Below are 21785 nucleotides of genomic sequence, written 5' to 3'. Positions count from 1 at the left end.
TGGGGCCATAAAAGGCTTTCAAAGATGCTCTGGGCCCTCACGGCTGGGTAGCTCACCTGTGGGGCTAAGCCAGTGAGGTGCTTCAGGTGGCTGCTCACGCGGTTGGACTTCTTGATGATGGAGTGGATGTTCAGTTTGGAGATCTTCTCCATGAGGCTGTCTTCATCACCCTTGCGGTACTTGAGGACTGGGGAGGGAAGGAGTCAAATCAATGCCTTAGAAAGCAATTTCCAGGGCCAGAGAACAGCACAGCGGGGAGGGCGCTTGTCTTGCATGGGACCGACCTGGTTCTATCCCCTGCAACCTATATAGTCCCTTAAGTTCTGTCAGGAGTAATTCCTGAGTTCAGAGCCAAGAGTCACCCCTGAGCACTGCCAGGGTATGGTCCCTAAACAAACAAACGAACAACAACAAAAAAAAGAAAGCATTTTCCGGGGACTGGAGTGATAGTACAGGGGGTAGGGTGTTTCCCTTGCATGCAGCTGACATAGGTTCGATCCCTGACATCTCGTATAACCCTCTAAGTCTCACCAGGAGTGAGCCCTGAACTCAGAGCCAAGATTAAGTCCTGAGCAACTCTGGATGTCACTCCCTCCCCTGGCAAAAAGAAAGGAAAAGAAAAAAAAAAAAAGAAAGCATGGCTTGAGAGGGTTTGACCACACATCTGTTTGTTGGGTCTTTTTTCCTTTTTCTATTTTGCTGTTGTTTTGGGACCACACCTCCCTGCGGTGCTCAGGGTTTACTCCTAGCTGTGCTTAGGGATGACCCCTGGCGGGGCTTGGTGGACCTGATGTGGTGCTGGGGACTGAACCCAGGTCGTCCGTGTGCAAAGCAACACCTCCTCATTGCACCAACTCTACGGCCCCAGAGACCACACAACTGACCGAACACTGCACGGTAGCTCCAGCTTGTTCTCAGAGAGCTTATAACTGAATAGAGAGAAAATGGTAGTCCCAGTCATATCTAGAGACCGACCGGAAGCACAATAGCGAGAGTGCACAGACAAACAGGAAAGGGGCCAGGGTAAGGAGGACAGGAATGGTGATGGAAGGACAAGAGTCTAAGGTCTGGGGCCAGGACAGTGAAGTTTACTCAATGTGTGGTGCTAAGACACTTAATTTCTCTATGCCTCACTTTCCATTCCAACAAAGCATAGAAAGAAGCCATGTCGGTCTGATCAGACCACTTCAAATGGCTTCATGGACAAATGAGATATCTATCTCCGATTGACTCGTGTCACAAAATGCTCTATAGGAATGGTTTGACTGATAACCTGTGCCAGACACTAGGGCCAATCCACAGAAAATTCTGGAGATAAAGTAAAAATAAACAGACAAAAACAAAACACTTTGCCCACTGCAATAGCTCACTGGCCCACAATTAAAAAAAAATTTTAGGACATTTCCCCTCAATTCTGCCATTTCTTCGTCACATTCCTATTACCTGCCATCTGCCTTGTCCATCTCTACTGGAGAGGTTAAGTTTTGGCGAGGGAAAGTTCTCTCAAGGGCATACCTCCCTCTCTGCGGGAATGCTCCTCTTACCCAGGTCCTTCCGACGCTTGTACTCATTAATGTTGACGTTGATCTCCTTGACAGCGAGGACTGCGCTGGTTAGAGGCACTTTGTCCGGATGGGATTCTGGGGTGGAATTCAGCAACTCCATTAACAGCAGCGGGTAGCGCATGACTCTCTGCACTGGTTTGATGAGGAAGGAGCCCAGGTTGATATAGTTTGTGCATCCCCTGGAAGAAAAGGAAAAAGCAGATTTTAGTCATCTATCACTGACCCGGGGCCTATGGAGGTTTATTATTCTGAAATATGCTCATATCTCAAATCTCCCTCTTATATCCCAAAGGGCTGAGCACATGCTCTGCCTGTGTGAGTCTCCGGGTTTCCCCAGTACTCAAAAAAAAAAAAAACCCGAAAGAACAAACTTGAGAAACCAACTAATGAGTGCAGGAACTGTTTTAGGCGCTGGTGATTTAGTAATGACAACAACAATTTGGGGCTGGAGTGACAGTACAGCATGTATGGCATCTGCTTTGCACGTGCCTGACCTAGGTTTGATCCCCGGAGCAATGCCAGGGAAAATTCCTGAGTATAGAGTCAGGAGTAACCTCTGAGCATTGCCAGTGTGACCCAAACACACACACACACACACACACACACACATACACCAATAACAAAGATCCTCTCCTGGTGGAAGAAGACAGAAGCCAATCAACAAATAAAAATATGGCCAGGGACTCTAAGCACCAAGCCAGGAGTAACCCTCCAGTGAGGCCAGATGTGGCTCCAAAATGAATAAGGACAATTAAAAAAAAATAGATAAAAAATGTCATTTGGAGAAGAACACAGCAAGGCAGGAATGCCTGGATGTTTCTGCCTGTAAAGCAGGATAGGAAAGAGATTGTGCAACAAGGGAACTTACCATTCAGTGTACAGGCTCCTGTTGGGCAGGGGATGGAAAAGAGAGACAGCTGATTAGAGATAACACAACACCGATTTTCACATATGTGTCACATCCTAAGAGTTTCAATTACTGCCTACTAGTTGGGCCAACAAAAAAAATTGCATCAATAAAGGGAAATGATAAATGTCAAGGTATAGTGCTATACCTTGTTAGTCTATTAAAAAAATTTATTGGTGGGGCCAAAGTGATAGTACAGTGGGTAGGGTGTTTGCCTTGCACACGTCAGACCCAGGTTTGATCCCCAGAACCCCCTTTAATCCCCTGAGCACCACCAGGAGTAATTCCTGAGTGCAGAGCCAGGAGCAACCTCTGAGCATCAATGGCTGTACCCTTCATCCTCCCCCCAAATTGGTAAACCCATAATTCCATTTTGATTTTCTTAGATCAAGTCTTTTGTTTGCTTGTTTTGGAGCCATACTGGCAATGTTCAGGGGTAACTCCTGGCTCTGCACTCAGGAATTTCTTCTGGCAGTGCTTGGGGACCATATGGCATGCTGGGGATAGAATTTGGGTTGGCCACTTGTAAGGCAAGCACCCTACCAGCTGTATCATCACTTCAGTCCCCTTAGAAATAAATCTTTAACCCCCTGTCTTCCTATGACTGGGGAATCTCCCCTGGAAGTCAAAGATAATTAAACAAGGATAATTTACTGATGCTCTTGTTTATTTACGCCAAACTACCTTCCTGGCTTCTACTCACCAGAAAATGGTAACTGAATACTTTGTGAGTCTGGAGAGAAGAGATTCAAGTGTACCAAAATAGGAAGCCACTTAGGATTTCCATGCTATACAATGGGGAAAGAGTACCCTAATGTTTATTTTTTAAGAGAGGTAGGTGGCATACAAAATCTAGACACATATAAGACAGGGACCTCTAAGAGGCAGGACCAAATCACTTTCATGGAAGTGTTCCAAATCTCTTACTTAAGATCTGCCAAAGAGTCCTGAAGATGCTTCTGGATCTTCTCGTCCTTCTCGTAGATTTCCAGCAGTGAAATTGCCTCGTCATGATTCTGACAGTAAACCTTGTAGGTTCCCTCAAGCTCGTCCCGATGATCAAGAAACACAGGTCCTTGGAGTCATACACAAACAGTGTTTTTAGTAACTTTCTTCCCAGTACCCAGTAAGGCCTATAACCAAGCTTTGTCATCAGTTATATCCTACACAAGAAATTTTAACACAAAATAATAAGAAATTTCCAAGAAATTACTCAAATAAAACTACTTACTTTAAACAAAATTAAGAAGAGTCAGGTAGTACAATGGATAAGGCATTTGCCTTGCATATGGTAGATCCAGGATTGATCCCTGGCATCTCCTATTATCCCCCGAGCACCACCAGGAGTAATTCCTGAGTGCAGAGCCAGAAGGAACCCCTGAGCATCACCAGTGTGACCAAAAAAAACAAAACCAAAACAAATAAAACAAAACCAAAAAATACCCAAAATCAAGGAACCATGTCATCCATGTGTTTATATTCAACAACAACAACTACACGCACACGCACACACACACACACACACACACACACACACACACACACACACAGAGAGAGCTTCCAATTCCTTCTTCAGTCAGGCAGAGGAAAGGCTTTTGCAAATTTTCTCCTTAAGGTACGTGATCAGAACTTGTAAGGGCTTTCACTCTCTAACCCAAGAAATATTTCCCCAGGGATGACACCATCCTTCTAGAGCAGCAGTTCCTAATTTTTTCTGTGTATAAATTATGTACACAGGACTACACTGAAAATTGTAAAAAATTTAAAATACTGAGAGGAGGGGCCGAGAGCTAGTACAGTGGGTAGGGCATCTCCCTTGCATGCAGCCAACGCAGGTTCAATCCCAGGCATCATTTATGGTCTCCTAAGCACTGCCAGGAGTAAACCCTGAGTGCAGAGATAGGAGTTAGCTCTGAGCACAGCTGCGTGTGGCCTAAATTTACACACACACACACACACACACACATACACACACACACACACACACACACACACACGCTAGGAGGTAGCTCAAAGGACTGGAGTGTATATCTTTTTCCTTTGAGGGGGGATCTGGACTACACCTGGTGGTGTTCAGAGGCTACTCCCAGAGGTGCTCAGGGTCCTCTGTGGTGCTGGGGATCAAACCCAAGGCCCTCCACATTTGATCCTTGGACCCAACACCTCATGCTCCTTGGCACACCGCCAAAGTGACCTGAGCACTGCATTGGGGGTAGGCCCAAGATCAACCTAAATAGTATATATACAATAATGCTCCTATTTTGTCATATGAAATACTATTTTTTTTGTTTCGTTTTAGGGCCATACCTCGCAGTACTTGAGGGTTACTCCTGGCTCTATGCTTTCGGGTGACTCTGAGTAGAGCATGGGGGACCATTCCGTGCTGGGAATTAAACCCAAGCCTCCTGCATGCAAAGCATGTGCTGAATCCTTTAAGCCATCTCTTAGCCCCAACATAGTACTTTATTTTTCACTGATGGTGGTGGTGGGGGTGGGGAGGCACATAGAAACAATTTAGTAATAACCATGATATCAAAGTAAAAAAAGGAAACTTGTAAATGTCTGGCTCCTTCTTGTTGGTGCTACTATAATTTCACTACTTGCAACACTTGAGTATGACAGGGATGTAACTTCCTCTGTTGGGACAAAGCAAGCACCAGTCAGATATGTGTAAAACCCTCAGTCTTTACCAAGGGCCTGGAGGGGGGGTAGGAGTAAGCAAGAAAATTAACTCCCTGCACTGTTGGGGTGACCCAGACATCCCCAGGACCTCAGCCCTGAGCATCCTTAGACCCTGGTGCTGAACTGCCAGCCCATGGCTGAGAGCCTCCACGGGGTCCGTCCTGTGCACTGCCTGGAAGCCCCCTCCAAAATAAAATAACTAAGAATAGCAATGGCATGGACGTGCTCTCCGCATTGTGTTCAAGCTCCTCTGTAAGACCTGAGGAACATGGCAGAAGCAATGGCGGGCCACCCAGCTGAGCTTCCCTCTCCCTGATGGCCCACTCAGGGCGGTGCCAGCTGCCCTGTCACAAGGACACAGTCCGCTGGGCAAGGAGCCGAGTCCTGCAGAGCTGGAATTTCTGTGGCAATGGATCCTTGAGACCTGGATGACAGCAGCAGCCCAGGGCGACACTGCAGACCAGGCTCACGGGAAACCCAGGGCGGAAGCATACAGACAGGAAGGAGCTGTCGCCTGTCCTGCGTTCATACGTGGAGAAGTCCGGAGAATGTAAAATATCCTCTTTCATTGCCTCTCTTCTACTATCTTCTCTGTTTGCCTTTTTATCTGGGGTGGGGGTGAGGGATCCACACCCAGCTAATGCTCAGGGCTCATCCCTGAGCTCAGGAGATCAAGGATCACTCCTGGCGGGGCTTAGTGGATCAATTCTGGGCCAGCCACAAGCAAAGCAAAAAACTTACCCGTGATCCTATCTCTCTGGTCCTATGTTCACCGTTTTTGTGTTTTTTTTAATGCCAACTTGCTAAATTTGGATAAAGTTGTTAACAATATGCAACCAATAGTTTTTCCCTTTGTTTTGTTTTTTAAATTACAAACAGATGGTGACTTTTCAAGCATTTTGACAATGACCCACACAGTTAGTTGCGCTTTAGATCATGACACAGTATACCTGTATGTACAATGAAAGTAAAAACACTCATAGCTGTACTTAGCCACATTTCTTATCTTATTTCATTGAGAAAGTTAGACTAGTGCCACCTGTGCAGTTGGTCTCATAGTCTGCAGGTGGGCTGCCACCATCTGTCTGAACCATCCTATTATGTCCTAGCTCGAGTGAGGCAGGAGAGTGGCTCAAAGGGCTCATGCTTCGAGTGCTGCAGATCCAGGTTTGATCCCCAGGATTGTCTAATCTCCGAAGTACCACCAGGAGTGACCCCCAAGTGCTGCCAGGTCTGACCCTAAACCCAAATCCTATGTTAACATTGTGTATCACCTCTAAGCAGGCCGTAGAGAAGAAGAGAAATGGGGTGAGGTCAGGGCTGAGGTCAGGGTGGGAGAAGGCTGGCCTCTGAACTAGGTAATGGAAATTTCCTTTTGGTAGGAAAAAAATTACTTCTTAAAAATCACTATTCCGGGGGCTGGAGTGATAGTACAGCAGGTAGGGTATTTGCCTTGCATGTGGCCAACCTGGGTTCAATCCCTGGCATCCCATATGGTCCCCCAAGCACCGCCACGAGTAATTCCTGAGTGCGAGCCAGGAGTAACTCCTGAGCACTGCTGGGTGTGGCCCCTCCCAAAACAAGAAATAAAAAAAATCACTACTCAGGGCCAGAGCAATAGTATAGTGGGTAGGGCATTTGCCTAGTATGCGGTCGACCCAGGTTCAATCCCCGGCATCCCATATGGTCCCCTGAGCATCATCAGAAGTAATTCCTGGGGGCTGGAGCAATAGCACAGCGGGTAGGGCGTTTGCCCTGCACGCGGCCGACCCGGATTCAATTCCCAGCATCCCATATGGTCCCCTGAGCACCGCCAGGGAAAATTCCTGAGTGCAGAGCCAGGAGTATCCTGAGTGCAGAGCCAGGAGTTACCCCTGAGTATCATTGGGTCTGACCACCCCGCCCCCGCCAAATCACTACTTTACCAGCAAGGAACCTTCTCCTATCCACAGACCTGGGGAAGGGGGGAGGTGTAGGAAGGAAGGAGAGGGGCAGGGGTTCATACCTATAGCATCGCTGACTTCCAGATCAGCCAGTAATTGCTTTGAGACCTTAATCACCATCTGCATATTTCCAAACAGTCCCTCAAAATCAATGTTGGGTACCTGAGAAAGAAAAACAAAATTCAGGGAGATGTGGAGGTGAAGAGGTGCGCACACACACACACACACACACACACACACACATATACACGCACACAAGCATCTTCAAGGCACTGCCTTCTACCTTTTCACCACTTTCTGCCCCCACAGGGCAGAGATGGTCAACACTTTCGTGTCACTTGATCCAGTTACGCTCCTCCACCCAACACCCCCAACTTCCTTAGTCAATCCCCATCCATAATGACAACTGAAATACGGATTCCCGGCCAGCACCCCAAATCTGAAGGCAGTGCCAACTTTCTTTAGAAGTTCTTGAGAGTACAGGCACAAACCAAGAGAAGTCAGGTGGTCAAGGAACAAGCTATTACTAGGACTGTGAATCCTTCAAGAAAAACTTTTTAAAATTTATCATTAGCATCTAGGATCGCAAATTCTTAGAGGGGTGTCCTGAACAAACTCTGGGAAACCAGGTGCCAGAGCCTGGCACCCTACAATCCCCCAACTTGATTACGCTATTGTATATAACCTTCCTAGAAAAGAAAAAAAAAGCCTGGATACCTCGAAATTATTTGTTGGAGCTACAGAAACAGGGTGTCCAAGGAGTTATCGCAGCCAGGCGCTTAAGCTAACAGTGGGCTTTATAAGTAGCAGAATGCTGAGGCATCATGGGTGAGTCCCAGACTACTAGGACCCTTGAATTAAGAGCAGGAGCAATAGTTCTCGCCTTCATTTCAGACCTGGTAAATCTTTGGGGTGGAAGCTCCCAATCCCAATGCTTGAGGCTTGGAGAACCATATTCAAGGCGAGGCTAATCTCCCCCACCCACTGTCCCCCGAATCCCACCTGTGCCTGCTGCAGCGGTACCATGATCCGCTCAATACACATGTCGAGGTCGCGAATGTAGTCTCTTTCTGTCTGCAGGAGTTCTTCTATCACCTTGGACCTCTTCTCCAGCATCCTCTGCTCTGGGTTTTCCGTGGACACAGACCCCGAAGAAGCCGCTGGTGAAGACTGGGAGGAGAGGAGTGTCATTTCTGGAAGGGAAGAGAATGGGGTCAGCAGGTGGAGGTGCGAAGCCAGGACCCTTCCCCAGTGGAGTTGAAAAGAACGCGCCCCCTGGGCGTGGGACTTAGCTCCAGTGCTAGAGCATGCGCCCAACACAAGTGAGGCTCCTCATTTGAGTTCTATCCCAACACTGCAGGATGTAATCCTGGGGACCCCAAAGCACCATGGGGTCTGCGCACAGAACCAACCATTAGGCCTACAACTGCTGGTCCAAGGGGATGAGTCCAGTCAAGTATGATCTCTAAGAAGTAAGAGCATCAGCCTTGAGCATCAGTGGCCTCACCACTGAACCACCAGCAGTTGATCTGATCACATCAAGCTCTAATTGCGAGTAGATGAAGAGATGAGGAAGCCATTGCTACAGAGAACTTTTCCCATCTGTGAGAAAATACTTCTAGGACATGTAAGAAAAGGAGGAGCTGGCGGGGCTGGAGAGACAGCAAGAGGGTAGGGCGTTTGCCTTGCACGCAGCCAACCCGGGTTCAACTCCCAGCATCCCATATGGTCCCCTGAGCATCGCCAGGGGTAATTCCTGAGTGCAGAGCCAGGAGTGACCCCTGTGCATTGCCGGGTGTGACCCAAAAAAGCCAAAAAAAAAAAGAAAAGGAGGAGCTGGCCCTTCGAGGAGGACACACCAGTGTCCACAACCTTCTCATATCTGATTAAGAGGGACTGGAGAGAGAGCACGGGGAGTAGGGCACTCATCTGTACACAATTAACCTGGGTTCAATCCTGGGTACCCAATATGTCCCTGGAGTCCCACTAGGAGTAATCCCTGAGCACAGAGATAGGAGTAAGCCCTGAGCACCACTGGGTGTGGCTCAAAACCAAAGCAAACAAAATAATTACTTTCAGGACTGGGGTTGGGGGTGCAGGAGAGTGGATGGAGGGACAGTTGAAAGAACTGGAGCACATGCTTTGCACGAAGGAGCCTTGGGTTTGATCCCAGAGTGTACTCTCCGCTTCCCCACTCACCCAACCTCGAAAAAGAATCGTGGGGCCAGGAGAGCCGGAAAGATAGGACCGGAATTAGGGCTCTTATCTCCCATGTAGTTGACCCCAGCTCACTCCCTGACTCTGCATATGGACTCCAAGCACCTCCCAGGGGTCACTCCTGAGCACAGAGCCAGGAATAGACTCTCAGCATCACTGGGTGAGGCCCTTCCCCCAGAGTGCAGGTTCCAGAGAGACAGTACAGGGATCAAAGTGCCGGCGTGCATGTAGCTGACCAGCACCACATGTCCCTGTGGGTACTGCTGGGTGCAGGCCTGGGGGGCCCAGCACTGCCAGGACAGCTTAGGGAATCTCCAGCGCTATATTCTCAGGCTCTCGTATTGAAGGGTTGACCTGGTTTACCAAGAAAAATATGGGTCTCCTGAGCATCATGTGGGAATCCCATCCCTACTCCCAAATAACTGCTTTCACTTAATCAAACAGAAACATCATTCCCTGATCTCAGCAACAGAATATCCAGCTAAAAGTTAAAAATGTTGAAACAGGGACCAGAAAGAGAGTACAGTGAGTAGGGCACTGGCCTTGTACTTGGCTGGCCCAAGTTTGACCACCTGCACCCCATATGGTCCCTTGAGCACTGCCAGGAATAACCCTTGAGTGCAGATCCAGGAGTAAACCCTGAACACAGACAGATGTGGTCCCCAGACAAACAAAAATTGAAATGGCACATTAAATATATATTATCAGGGGCACTTAACTTTGCCAACTAAGGAGAAGATGGGCTAGATAGGAATTATTTGCGGAAGTACAAATGTGATGGTGGACTGACCAGGTATATAATGAAGTGTGTAAAAATTGTTTGAATCCTCCTTATCAAAACATTCATGAAGACTCAATGAGCAGGTTTTGTTACTTTAAATGTTGGAGAAGAGAGATACAAGTACACCATAAACATGAAGTTCTTTAATAGTATTTTCAATGACAACAATCTCTATAGAACCACTCTGGCATGATCAAAAAAATGCAAACAATACGTACTCTATCATTAGGTTTATAATTGCCTGTTACTTATATGAGTTATTGCATGTGGCCGATCTGGGTTCAATTCCTCTGTCCCTCTTGGAGATCCCGGCAAGCTACCGGGAGTATCCTGCCTGCATGGCAGAGCCTGGTAAGCTAACCATGGCATATTCGATATGCCAAAAACAATAACAAGTCTCACAATGGAGACGTTCCTGGTGCCCGCTCAAGCAAATTGATGAGCAACAGGATGACAGTGACAGTGACAATGACAGATTTAGAAAGATCGGGTGGCACTTCTTCATCAAAAGGGAACATTTAAAATTACAGCAATCGAAAAGCTGTCAATAAAGCAAGCTTTGCCATTCATAACAAATTCCTCAAGAACCAATTAAAAGAATAGTTTTTTTTGGTGGGGGTGGGAGGTACTTGGGGCCATACACAGCGGTGCTCAGGGGTTACTCCTGCATTCAGGAATCACCCCTAGCAGGCTCAGTGGACCATATGGGATGCCAAGGGTGGAATCTGGGCCCGCTGTATGCAAGCAAACACCCTGCCCACTAAACTATTGCTCCAGCCCCAAATTCCTCTAAATTCATTTTTTAAGAATCACAAATTTGGAGACCAGAGTGATAGCATAGCATACAGGTCACTTGCCTTGCATGCAGCCGACCCAGGTTCAATCTCAGGCATTCATATACCCCTTTTCCCCAAGTCTGCTTGGAGTGGGTGGTTCCTACGCCCGGAGCCAGGAGTAAACTCTGAGCACAGCTGGGTGTAGCCCCTATTTTAAAAAAAATACAAATTTGCTAAGTAAATATATTAGTATGCCCAAGTATAGATTTATTAGATTTCAGAAGCAAATGCAGATGTCAATCTACTTAGAAAAAAATAGGCTTTCACAGAGGTTTTGGTCTCCAAAATATTTCTGCAACTGTTCTTTCTCAAAAGACTTAGAAATTTCAATGTTTACAAAAGTAAAACACATTCTGGTTCTAAAAAACATTCTCCACTAAAAGGAATCAGAGTTCTGGTTCTTTCTGGAGAAAGACTAATTCCAGAATGGGGACTGCAAAGTAGAAATGAATCTGAAACATGTTGTTTTGTTTTGTTTCATGGTGGGAGGGCAGGGCGGGGCCACACCTGGCAGTGCTCAGGGCTTACTCCTGGCTCTGTGCTCAGGGGACCATATGTGATGCCAGGGATTGAACCCCGGTTGGCAGCATCCAAGGCCGAGTTTGCTGTACAAACTCACAGTGGCAGATTTGAAACATCTTACAGCAGAAAGTGAGGAAGTGCTAAATTAAACCATGGGGATATGTGAAAAGAGCAAGGGGGCAGCTTGAGGCAACCTGGCTCCCACTGACCACGTCTGGTATATGTTGAATATCAAAACTAATAAGCACCAGAAGGGGCGGATTATAGTTCACAACAATCAGAACCCATGAGCTCATACTGATAATAGACAAGTAAGTAAATCAATAGGGGAAGGAAGGAAGCTCTTTCTTACTTTTTAAAAAAAATTATTAATTTTTGGTCACACTGGGCTGTGTTCAAGGTTTACTCCTTCCTGGCTCTGCGCTCAGGGGTCACTCCTGGTGGTGCCAGGAATCAAACCAGGGTTGGCCAATGTGCAAGGAAAGAACCTTCACCCCTGTACTGTCTCCCGTCCTGAGAGAGCCCTTTCTTCTGGTCAAATGTCAACAGATAAATATAAAACAAATAATAGTATTAGAAAAATCAATCTGCCACCCCCAGAATAAAATGTGGTTCAGGCACAAATGACCAACAGATGATTCTGGTGTGGGGACAGGGTTTGACAAGATCAGGGGACTGGCCCACTTATTAGTCTCTATAAATTACTTATTAAGTATAACAATGAAAAACAGTGACGACAATGAATTCCGCAGCTGAGCGAGCAAAACCAGCGTCACCAGCAAAGGACAAACAGACATCACAGTGCTTCCAACTGGCATGTCTGGAAACAACACGAGATCCCTTATGTACTCAGCAATAATCTGTGGTGAATCTTGAGGCGAGATCAGAAAAACCCTTCAAATTATCACACCACAAAAGAGACTCTGAAGAAGAGCTCCCCATTAGAGAAAACAAGACTCAGTGAGGGCAAGGGATGTGGTGCTGGAGTGCAGGCCTGGCATGCCGCAGTCCAAGATCAACCTGGGCTCATGGTCCCCCCAGCACCTCTGCACCCAAACACCACAGAGCTAAGGATCACCAAGGTCGCCCCTGAATGCTTCTGGAAAGTGCACTTCAAAAGAAAACCGATCAATGGATCTTAAGCAGAGAAATGACTGAATCTATGACAAATTTCCTGAAATGGCAAAATATCAGAGGTTGTAACGTCTAAGAATATCCAGACAGGGCTGGAGAGATAGCTGACATTTGCATGTAGGAAGTCCTGGTCCAACCCCTGACACTGCGTGGTTCACAGGCACTGAGCCAGTAGTGGATCCCGACCACAGCCGAGTGTGTCCCCCAAAAGGAAAAAGCGTATTTATAGCTGCATCTCTGATCATGCAAAGCATATAGTGAAGTTTAGCATGTGTCATGAGAGAGGCAACAAGACATGCAAAAAGCTCACAAGAAACTTCTAGGGGATAAGAACAAACATGGCAGGCTGGAGAGAGAGTACAGAGAGTAGGGCACTTGCCTTGCATGTGGTAAACTCTGATTTGAGCCCCAGCACCACATACGGTCCCTTGAGCCCAACCTGGAGTAATCCATGAGCACAGAGCTGGGAATAAAGGCTGGGGGAAAGGGGGGAGAAGGAAGAAAGAGGAGGAGGAGAAAGAGGATGAGGAGAAAGAGAAGAAGAAGGAGGAGGTGGAGAAAGAAGAGGAAGAGGAGGAGGAAGAGGAAGAGGAGGAGGAAGAGGTGAAGGAAGAGGAGACAACAAAACCTTATATGCTGGTGAATATGAAAAAAAAGGGATGTGCAGAAGATTCTTTGTACTATAACAATTCTCTGTAAATCTGTTATTATTCAAAATGAAGTTTTTAAAACACACAATATTTCCATGGGTTGGAGCATGGGCTTTGCATGCAGAAGGCCTGGGTCTGAACCCCAGCACCACTGGGACCCCAAGCACCACCAGGTAGAAGCACCCCCCCCCCAGCATAGGGCCAGGTGTGTCCCCCAAACCTACCAAACCAACCCAGAGGCTGAAGTCCAGGTGGCCAGGCAGGCACCTGCACAAGCTCCCAAGCCGCCCTCACCCACTCCCCAGCACCCCACCAGGTGTGAGGTGTGACTCAGGCGTTAGCCCGCCCCCCCCCCCAACTACCACCACCAAATACCTCGCACAACAAGAAAGAAAATTCAAAACCCAAAGCCCAAAACAGTTCTGTGAGATTTCTTTTTAATTCTGTGAGATGTTTTTGCTCAACTGCAATTGCAGTGGCCCTAAGACACTGATCCCCCAAACCTGGGGTAGTGGGGTGGGGGGCAAGGGGCATCCGGGTATTCAATCCCAACAAAACCCAGGGTTTCCGAGGCTCCCCTCCGCACCAGATCAGGGTCAAGTGCTCGGAGCCGACCAACCTGAGTTCAGACACTGTCTACTCCTGCGTGGCTAGAAGAACAATAAGCTCTGGGGATGAAGACCCAGGCGGGAAACTGAGGCCGGGGTGCTTAGATCCCTATCTGCCTGGGTGGGCTGAGGCTGCCTTTGCAAAGGCACTCTCTTCCTCTCCGCCCTTCAGTCCCCATCCCATCGAAAATCGAGACCCCGTTCCTGGAGACCCCACCCCCACCCCCCAGTCCCCTTGTACCCCAGCTAGTATGAAGCCTCCAGGCTCGACCTTCCCTTACTAAACCCGCAGCCCCGCACACCCGCCGCTCCCGGGGTCCCGGGAAAGGCCACTCACGCTTCCCGCCTTTGCGCGACGGCTGCGCGGGAGCGGGGCGCCCAGGGCTCTCCCCGCTGCTTCAGCTCCAGCAAACCCGGCGGGACACCCCCCCCAGTCCCACCCCAGCATCCCGGTGCCAGCGTGAGAGCGGCTCCGAGCGCGGCCAGGCTGTTTAATCTTCCCAGAGCTCAGGAATGCTCTGCAGCCCCCGACGTGCTTTGAATAGGGTCGGTATTCGCCCCCCACCACACTCGCCCCCCAGGCTCTCCTATATTTACATATGAATGCCCCGGGTCGGCGGAGTCCCCGGGGCAATCCCAGCAGGGCCAGTGCTAAAGGATGGAGCTGGAATTTCTGGGAGCTGGACGGAGCCGCGGAAGAGGGGGTGGCTGAGCTCCTGGCCAACGCGCGTCCCTCGGGCCCAACACGGAAGCACCTGAACCCGCCAGTTTGACCTCGGCCTCGTTCCCGTGCCTGTCCAGCTTTGCTCCTTGGGATGTTCTTTTCAGCAAATGATTCTCGAGGCCATCCCATGCCCTTGGAGAACAGGTGGGGCTATGACAGCCCCTGTCCTCTCTGCTCAGGGCCTCTCTGGGGACAGCCGTCACTTTGCCAAGGGACCCCGATTTCCTACCTTCAGTGTCTCACCCTAAAACCACAGTGGATCCCAGCTGGCTGGTCCCAAGAGAGTAAGAAAACACAGAGTAATACTGGCCAGGGCTGGGAGCTCTGTTCAGCTCACATTTATACTTTTGTTATTATCTTTTTTTTTTTTCCGAGGGGGAGGGCTCCCAAAAAGTGTTCAGGAGGTCTTGGGGAAGGGGGGGTTGTCACTTCCTACAGATACTCATCAACAAGGCTGATGGTTCAGCACTCTGTCCTTGCCATGAGGTGCTGCCCCAGGCCTGCAATGCGGGGGGCCACCAGGGCCATCCAGGCAGTATCGAGGGAGGAGGGGGCTCCTGGACCAGATCCTGGGATCAAACTCGGAGCCTCAAGCATGCAAATCCTGCATTTCAGTTCTCTCAGTTCTTTCCAGGACCAACATTTATCCTTGGGGGGTAAGGGGCAAGGGGGAAGAGGAAAAGGGAAGTTGCAGACTGATGTGCATGTTTTTGGTTTGGTTTTGCTTTGGGGTCATACCCAGAGATGCTCAGGGTTTACTCCTGGCTCTATTCTTGGGAATCATTTCTGGTGGTGCTTGGGGAACCATATGGGGTGCCGGGGATCCCGATGTGCCATCGTATTTATTTGCTGTGGGGGGGATCACACCCAGCTATGCTCAGGGCTTACACCTGGCTGGGTGATCAGAGTCATTCCTGGCAGGCCCAAGGGGGCCATTATGCAGTGCTGGGGCTTGAACCCAGGCCAGCCCCGTGCAAGGCAAACCTCCTTACTTGCCTTACTATCGCTTTGGCCCCCCAACGTGACATTTTAAGAAAGAGAAAAACAGAGAGAATAGGGAAAAGAAAAAAAAGAAGAAAAGCCCCAGGAAAATATTGGTGTTGCCCCCCACACACATATTCAAGGTATAAATGCACAGGGCAAGGTCTCGACACCAAACCGTCATAGTTTGTCTCAGGAAGGAACAGGGATTTGGGCTGGAGGATCAATGGAGACTTGAGCTGAATCAGCACTTTTGTGTTGCTGTTGTTGCTGTTGTTGTTGTCCTATCATATCTGACAGTGCTCAGGGGTCACTCCCAGCAGGAATGTACTCAGGGTGCTCATTTCCAGTGGTGCTCAGAGAGGCAGTGCCAGGCATTGAACTGCAGCCCCTTGAGCCATCTCCCTGGCCCTGGACCAGTGCTCTCTGGGTGGGGAGGTGATCTGCAGAGTCAGGCAGGCAGTGATGAGGCCTCCAGGGCTGCGTCCGGAGATGCGTGGGGGACCATGTGGCGCCACCACGGAAATGTGTGGCTCTATGTTCAGTGCTTGCCTGCTCTGCCCCTTGAGCCCCTGACGGCTCTCTTATTTACACCTCGAACACTCTACTCAGGGGAGGGAGAGCATCTGTCACAAAGCCTCACCTCCTTCCCAAAAGGAAAAGGGAGTCTGTGAAAACTCTGAATGCTTTCTTACAATTTAATTCTATGTAAAGAATTGGACAATTTTGCACAAAGATTATATAGAGGGATGGTTATCAATGTATACATAAGTTTAGAAACAGCCCAGATAAGAAACAACCCAAATTTCTCCCTAAAGGGCATGGCTAAATAAATTGTGGCACATGTGTTTAACCATATTATCATAGCCACTAAGATACAGATTCATATTTATATGGAAAGATGTCTGATGTGTGTTGGGGGGGGAGAGGAAGTGGTTGTGAGAGAATTATAACTCTGTTTTTAACCAGGGACTTGCGGCCTGGGTAATAGCACAGATGCCTTGCATGTGGGTAACCAGGTTTGACCCCCCAGCACCGCAAATAGTCTTGTAAGCCCCAGCAGCAGAAAACCCTGAGCACCTCCAGGTGTGGGCCCCCCCTCCCCAAACCAAACCGGCTTTAGACAATCAGGGATTGAGGGGCTACAAAGGTAGTAACAGCAGGTGAGGCGTTTGCCTTGCTCAGGGTCGACCTTGGTTCAATACCCCCTGGCACCTCACACAGTCCTGGAACCCCATTTAGTGAGCATGGCCAGGAATAATCCCTGAGCACAGAGCCAGGCATAAGCCCTGAGCACTGGCACTGGGTCCCCACCCCCCCAGAAAAAAACCCCAAAACACAGGGATAGAAAGGACCTCACACATGCAAAGGATATATTTGACCTCTAGGCTACATACCCTGTTAAGTTTCGAATGACAGGCGTTTTTATATTTTCTAGTTTTTCTATGTCATCTTATACACAAATAAAATGATAGGATAAAAGATTTTAAGAAGAGATAGTACCTCGGGTAGGGCACTTGCCTTGCACGTGGCTGACCAGCATTCGATTCCCCAATCTTATATGTGGTCTCCTGTGCCCCACCAGCTCCACATCCGTGAGTGTGCAGAGCCAGGACTAAGCCCTGAGCACCGCTGGGTGTGGCCCTCAAACAACAGTAACAACAATTTAAAAAAAAAATAGGGAAAAAAATAGGGAAAAGAATCTTGGCTGTAAAATCAGAATATTCAAATATTCAAATACGAACAGTCAGCAGCTCAATCAACTTATTAATTCACTTTAAAATTCCTTCTTTACTTTTTAACAATCCGGGCTCCTTTCTGAACAAATACCTCTAAATTGCCAAAGAAACACTGTTGAAATAACCGCCAGCTGGTCAAAAACAAAACAAAATGAAACAGTGCAGCCGCCCCTTTTGGCCAATCTGTGACGACTTGAGTGACTTCCTCCTCGAGATGACTTCCCAGGTCGAGGGAGGAATCGACCTCCTGGTTTTCCAGAGTGCCCTAGTACCAGCCGGCTCACCCTGCCCCCAGGCAGCCCGGCTCTGGGCGCTTACGGACCTTTTACTCCGGGAGAAAGTGTTTCCTGCCCCTGGGACACTTTTCAGCTCTGGGGCGTGGTCTTTCCTGCAGGTCTGTTCCGGGATCTCTGGGCTTCAGAGAGGGATCCAGTACCTTCGGGTCCTTACTCTCAGCAGTGGGGGGTGGGCGGGGGAGAAGGGGGACGGCGGGGGTGGGGGGGTGGGGGGGTGGGGGGGGAAGGGAACAGGAGGGACCCGAACCTGCCAGTGACTTTGGCTCAGCAACTTCCTTGCTTGCCCTTTGGGAAAACAGCCCAGAGTACCACCGCTGCAAGCAAGGTCTGCACCCTGGGGAAACACTTCTACCCCCTTGTCCTGTTCTTGGGCCCTATCAAACACGGAGGAAAGCCAAGTCCAGACCAGCACTTAAAGTCCTGTTTTTACCGCTTGTGCTTACTGATGACCGGGATCCGAAGTAGCACCTCCACGGCCAGCGAACACACACAAATCCGGAGAGGGCTGCCGGCACGGCAAGTCAACTGTGAGGTTGCTGTTATTATTTAATATTTAGCCAAATGAGGTCAAATAATCAAGAGGGCAAAGAGTTTTCATGAAACAATTAGCAATGAATGACAGTTATTAAACAGCCTGTTTTATGACAGTCATTACTTTGGTTAGAGTCAGCCAACCAAGCTTCAGAGGAAAGCTTCATTTTCTAGGCACACACACTCACGGAACTGATGGCGTGTTGTCCAGATCTCTTAGAAGGTACGACAGCTCTCATTCGACAGGCCAGGAAACAAGGACCAGGGAATGAAGTGACCAGCCTGGGCCAGAGGTCATGTCTGTTTGGGGCTGGAGGTCTTCTCACTACGGGCCTGGCCATTTCCTGCCTTCTGTCTTCAGGTTTCATGATAACACTACCGAGATGTTTGTTTTGTTTGGGGGCCATACCTGGAAGTGCTCAGTGCTCAAAGTTCCCTCTTGGCAGTGCCGGGGGGTGGGGGGGAGCATATGACCATATATTATGCCGGGGATTGAACAGTGTGTGCAAGGAAAGCCCCTTACCCATCTACAGTGATTATTTAAAATCTTTGCATCAACACTGCTTTCTGGCTGCTTCTCTAAGATATTCTAATTTTTTCTCTTTACTTGACTTTTTTTTCCTGTTTCTATTAGGGGGTTTAACTTCTTTATATATAATTAATTGAATTAAAGAACCATGATTTACAAAGTTATTGATCGTTGAGTTTCAGGCATATAATATTTCAACATCAATCCCACCACCAGTGTCAGCTTCCCTCCAGCAATGTTCCCATATTCTAACCCCCCTCCCCCCCACCCCGAGCCCTGCCTATCACCTTAACAGACACATTACACAGTTCTGGTGGTGGCAGCTACCATCTCCTGCTTTCAGTGTTGTTGAGTCATTGTCTTGGATATACAGCCATGCCACATCTCCCACATCTAGCTGGTTCCTCCCTTCTTCCCATTGCTCTCATTGAAAATGGATCTTCTTGTGTGTTTGGTTTGCATTTCCTCTGCAGTGCTGGGGGGCCCTGGAGCTGCCCCTGACCTTACCAGGAGGTCAGGCGGTCCTGGGATGGAACCGGAGTCATGCACCTGCCGGGCACGTGCTCCCGCCCTTTGGGTATTCTCCGTAGAATGTTATCTCCCAACTGTGCACCCTTCAGCCTGCTGGCCTGGATTATCATCTTGCTCAAAGTCTTCATTACGGAAGTGTGTGAACGGGGAGGAGAGAGCCATCAGGCAAAGTGCTAGGAGACAGATCAAGGTGGAGAAGAAGCGGAGACACCCACCAACGCTCCCCTTTCTCCTGGGGAAGCCACAAGTCCATCTCTCTGGAACTCAGGAACAGCTAATGTAAGATCTTTAAAATGACTTCCATCTGACTTAAACTAGCAGAGTCTAACCATCAAGTATTTTTGGTTCTATTCATGTTGCCTCTTCCAATAATTATTAACAAACGGGATCTACATTTTTGGTGGTAAAATTTGAGTAGACCAAGGATATTGTCAGGACAACCCAATTTCTTGTTGAAATCACTGTATCACTGTCATCCCATTGTTCATCGATTTACTGGAGCGGGCTCCAGTAATGTCTACATGCGTCCCAGCCTTGATATTCGAGCAGCCTCTCCTTACTCGTCTTTCCCAATGGCTCTCTCAGGATCAGGGGAATGAGTCCTGTTATTGTTACTGTTTTTGGCATATCGAATATGCCATGGAGAGCTTGCCAGGCTCTGTCGTGAGGGCAGGATACTCTCGGTAGCTTGCCAGGCTCTCCGAGAGGCATTTCCCTCTATGATTTTATGGAAATGGGTGTCAGAAGACACTCCCTACCCATTTTCCATTTCCTTCTTCCCATCTGACCTGTGTGATGGTGGACCTGCTACACAACCCCTCAGGGCCACCTTTCCATGTGTGTAGGCATGCGGGTGTGTGTGCAACATGGGTGTGTGTGTGTGTGTGTGTGTGTGTGTGTGTGTGTGTGTGTGGAGGGGGGGTGTTTGCAGGCTCTGAATCTCACTTGAGAGGTCTGAAGAAGGCTTCCTGCTGCAGGCACAAAGGCTCAGTTCAATCCTTGGCACTGCAAGTAGCCCCATCCACCCCCCACTGCGCCCCCCCCACCCCTGCTGAGGTGATCCCAGAGCCTCTGCCATTTGAAAGAGGATCTTCCGGGCAGCACAAATGAGGTGTGAGAGCATGGTGTCTGGGTGTGGGAGCACCCCCCAGGGAGCACTGAAACCAAGAGTGTGGATCCCCAAATACCACCACCCCTGCTCCGCCCCCACCCCCATCTGTTATCATAACAACAATAGAGGCCAGAGAAGGAAGAAAACAAAGAAAATAAAGTCTTGCTTTATTTCCTATTCTGACACTTCACTTACATCCTCTCAGCTGGGCATAACCACATTAGCCTAGAATTAACTGGTTCCACAGGGAGTGTCTGTCAGTTGGGGGGGCGGGTGGGAGGGGAGGATCTTACTAGGCTCCCTGAGGCAGTTAAGTCCTCCCTGAAAGTTCGGAGTTCCGGACACTTCCTGGAGTGGTGGAACCCAGCACCAAGTCCACCATTGTTTCTTCTTTTTTTTTTTCTTTTTGGGTCACACCCGTTACTTCTGGCTTTGCACTCAGGAATTACTCCTGGCAGTGCTTGGGGGACCACATGGGATGCTGGGAACCCAGGTTGGCCACATGTAAGGCAAATGCAAATGCCCTACCCGCTGTGCTATTGCTCCAGCAATGACCATTGTTTCTTATTATCCCTAAGGACCAACCCCCCATCCTCTGGGCCTTTCCATTACTCCCCATCCCCACCCCCGGGGCCTTTAAGTCCAGCTGACGAGAACATGTCTCATCCCTGGGTTCCTCTTTCTCTCTGAACATTTCTCAAGCTGGAATACAAAACAATATGATCCATCTGTTGTTATGTCTGTCTCGTACCCACAAAATAGAAATAAATACTTCATCTACCATTAAATGTCTACTGAGCTCCGGCTGTCTACCATAGACCACCTTCGGCAGGAACACTACTTTCATCACCCTCATGCAGCTCAGACTCAACTGGGCTTCTCCACATACCTACACAAAGATTACTTTTTGGGTGGGGGGGCCACACACAGCAATGCTCAGGGGTTACTCCTGGCTGTTGTACTCAGGAATAACCCTTGGCAATGCTCGGAGGACCATGTGGGATGCCGGAGATTAAACCCAGAAGAGCCACATGCAAGTGCTCTACCCACTATACTATAACTCTGGCCCCAAAGATTTTTTTTCTACTAATTGAATAATTACATATCATAACTTTTATTTGCCTTTGTTATTTAGCTGTTGCACCTCGTTAGAATTTAGAACCTCAGACACTCACTAAATTGGTTTCCGGTCTTCTCAAGAGTGGAGGAAATTGAACTCCTTACCTCCGAACCACACAGTAAGGAGCTCAAGAAGTTCTATACTATTTTTGTGTAAGTGAGGTCAAGAGTAAATAGAAGCTGTTTCTGTACAGGCTAAGATGCACATTTGAACATCTCAGAAAGCGAGGAGTCTTTTCTACCAAAGAGCATGTTAAGTAAAGCCTTCTGATTTAATAGGAAGTGTTCCTTCTTTCTAGGGCAGAGAGAGTTAAGGGTAAAGACACTTGCATGCGATTGACCCTGGTTTGATCCCTGGCACCACACGGTCCCTTGTGTA

The 21785-nt window shown here is 48.6% G+C and overlaps 1 protein-coding gene across 1 annotated transcript in view; it reads right to left on the bottom strand.

Moving 5' to 3' along the window:
* The window catches only part of DNMBP (dynamin binding protein), a 122811-nt gene that overhangs the window by 21008 nt on the left and 80018 nt on the right, over positions 1-21785 (bottom strand). Inside the window, exons 6-11 of the mRNA XM_055119434.1 lie at positions 8100-8290; positions 7160-7259; positions 3400-3547; positions 2434-2451; positions 1545-1744; positions 57-187 (exon numbers count right to left, since the gene is read on the bottom strand). Of these exons, the coding sequence (XP_054975409.1) occupies positions 57-187; positions 1545-1744; positions 2434-2451; positions 3400-3547; positions 7160-7259; positions 8100-8290 (788 nt within the window). The remainder of the gene's footprint in view (positions 1-56; positions 188-1544; positions 1745-2433; positions 2452-3399; positions 3548-7159; positions 7260-8099; positions 8291-21785) is intronic.

Source organism: Sorex araneus, chromosome 11 (genome assembly GCF_027595985.1).
Source record: "Sorex araneus isolate mSorAra2 chromosome 11, mSorAra2.pri, whole genome shotgun sequence".
NCBI classification, from domain to species: domain Eukaryota; kingdom Metazoa; phylum Chordata; class Mammalia; order Eulipotyphla; family Soricidae; genus Sorex; species Sorex araneus.
Note: the sequence above shows the minus strand (reverse complement) of the source record. Positions and strands in the feature narration are given on the sequence as shown.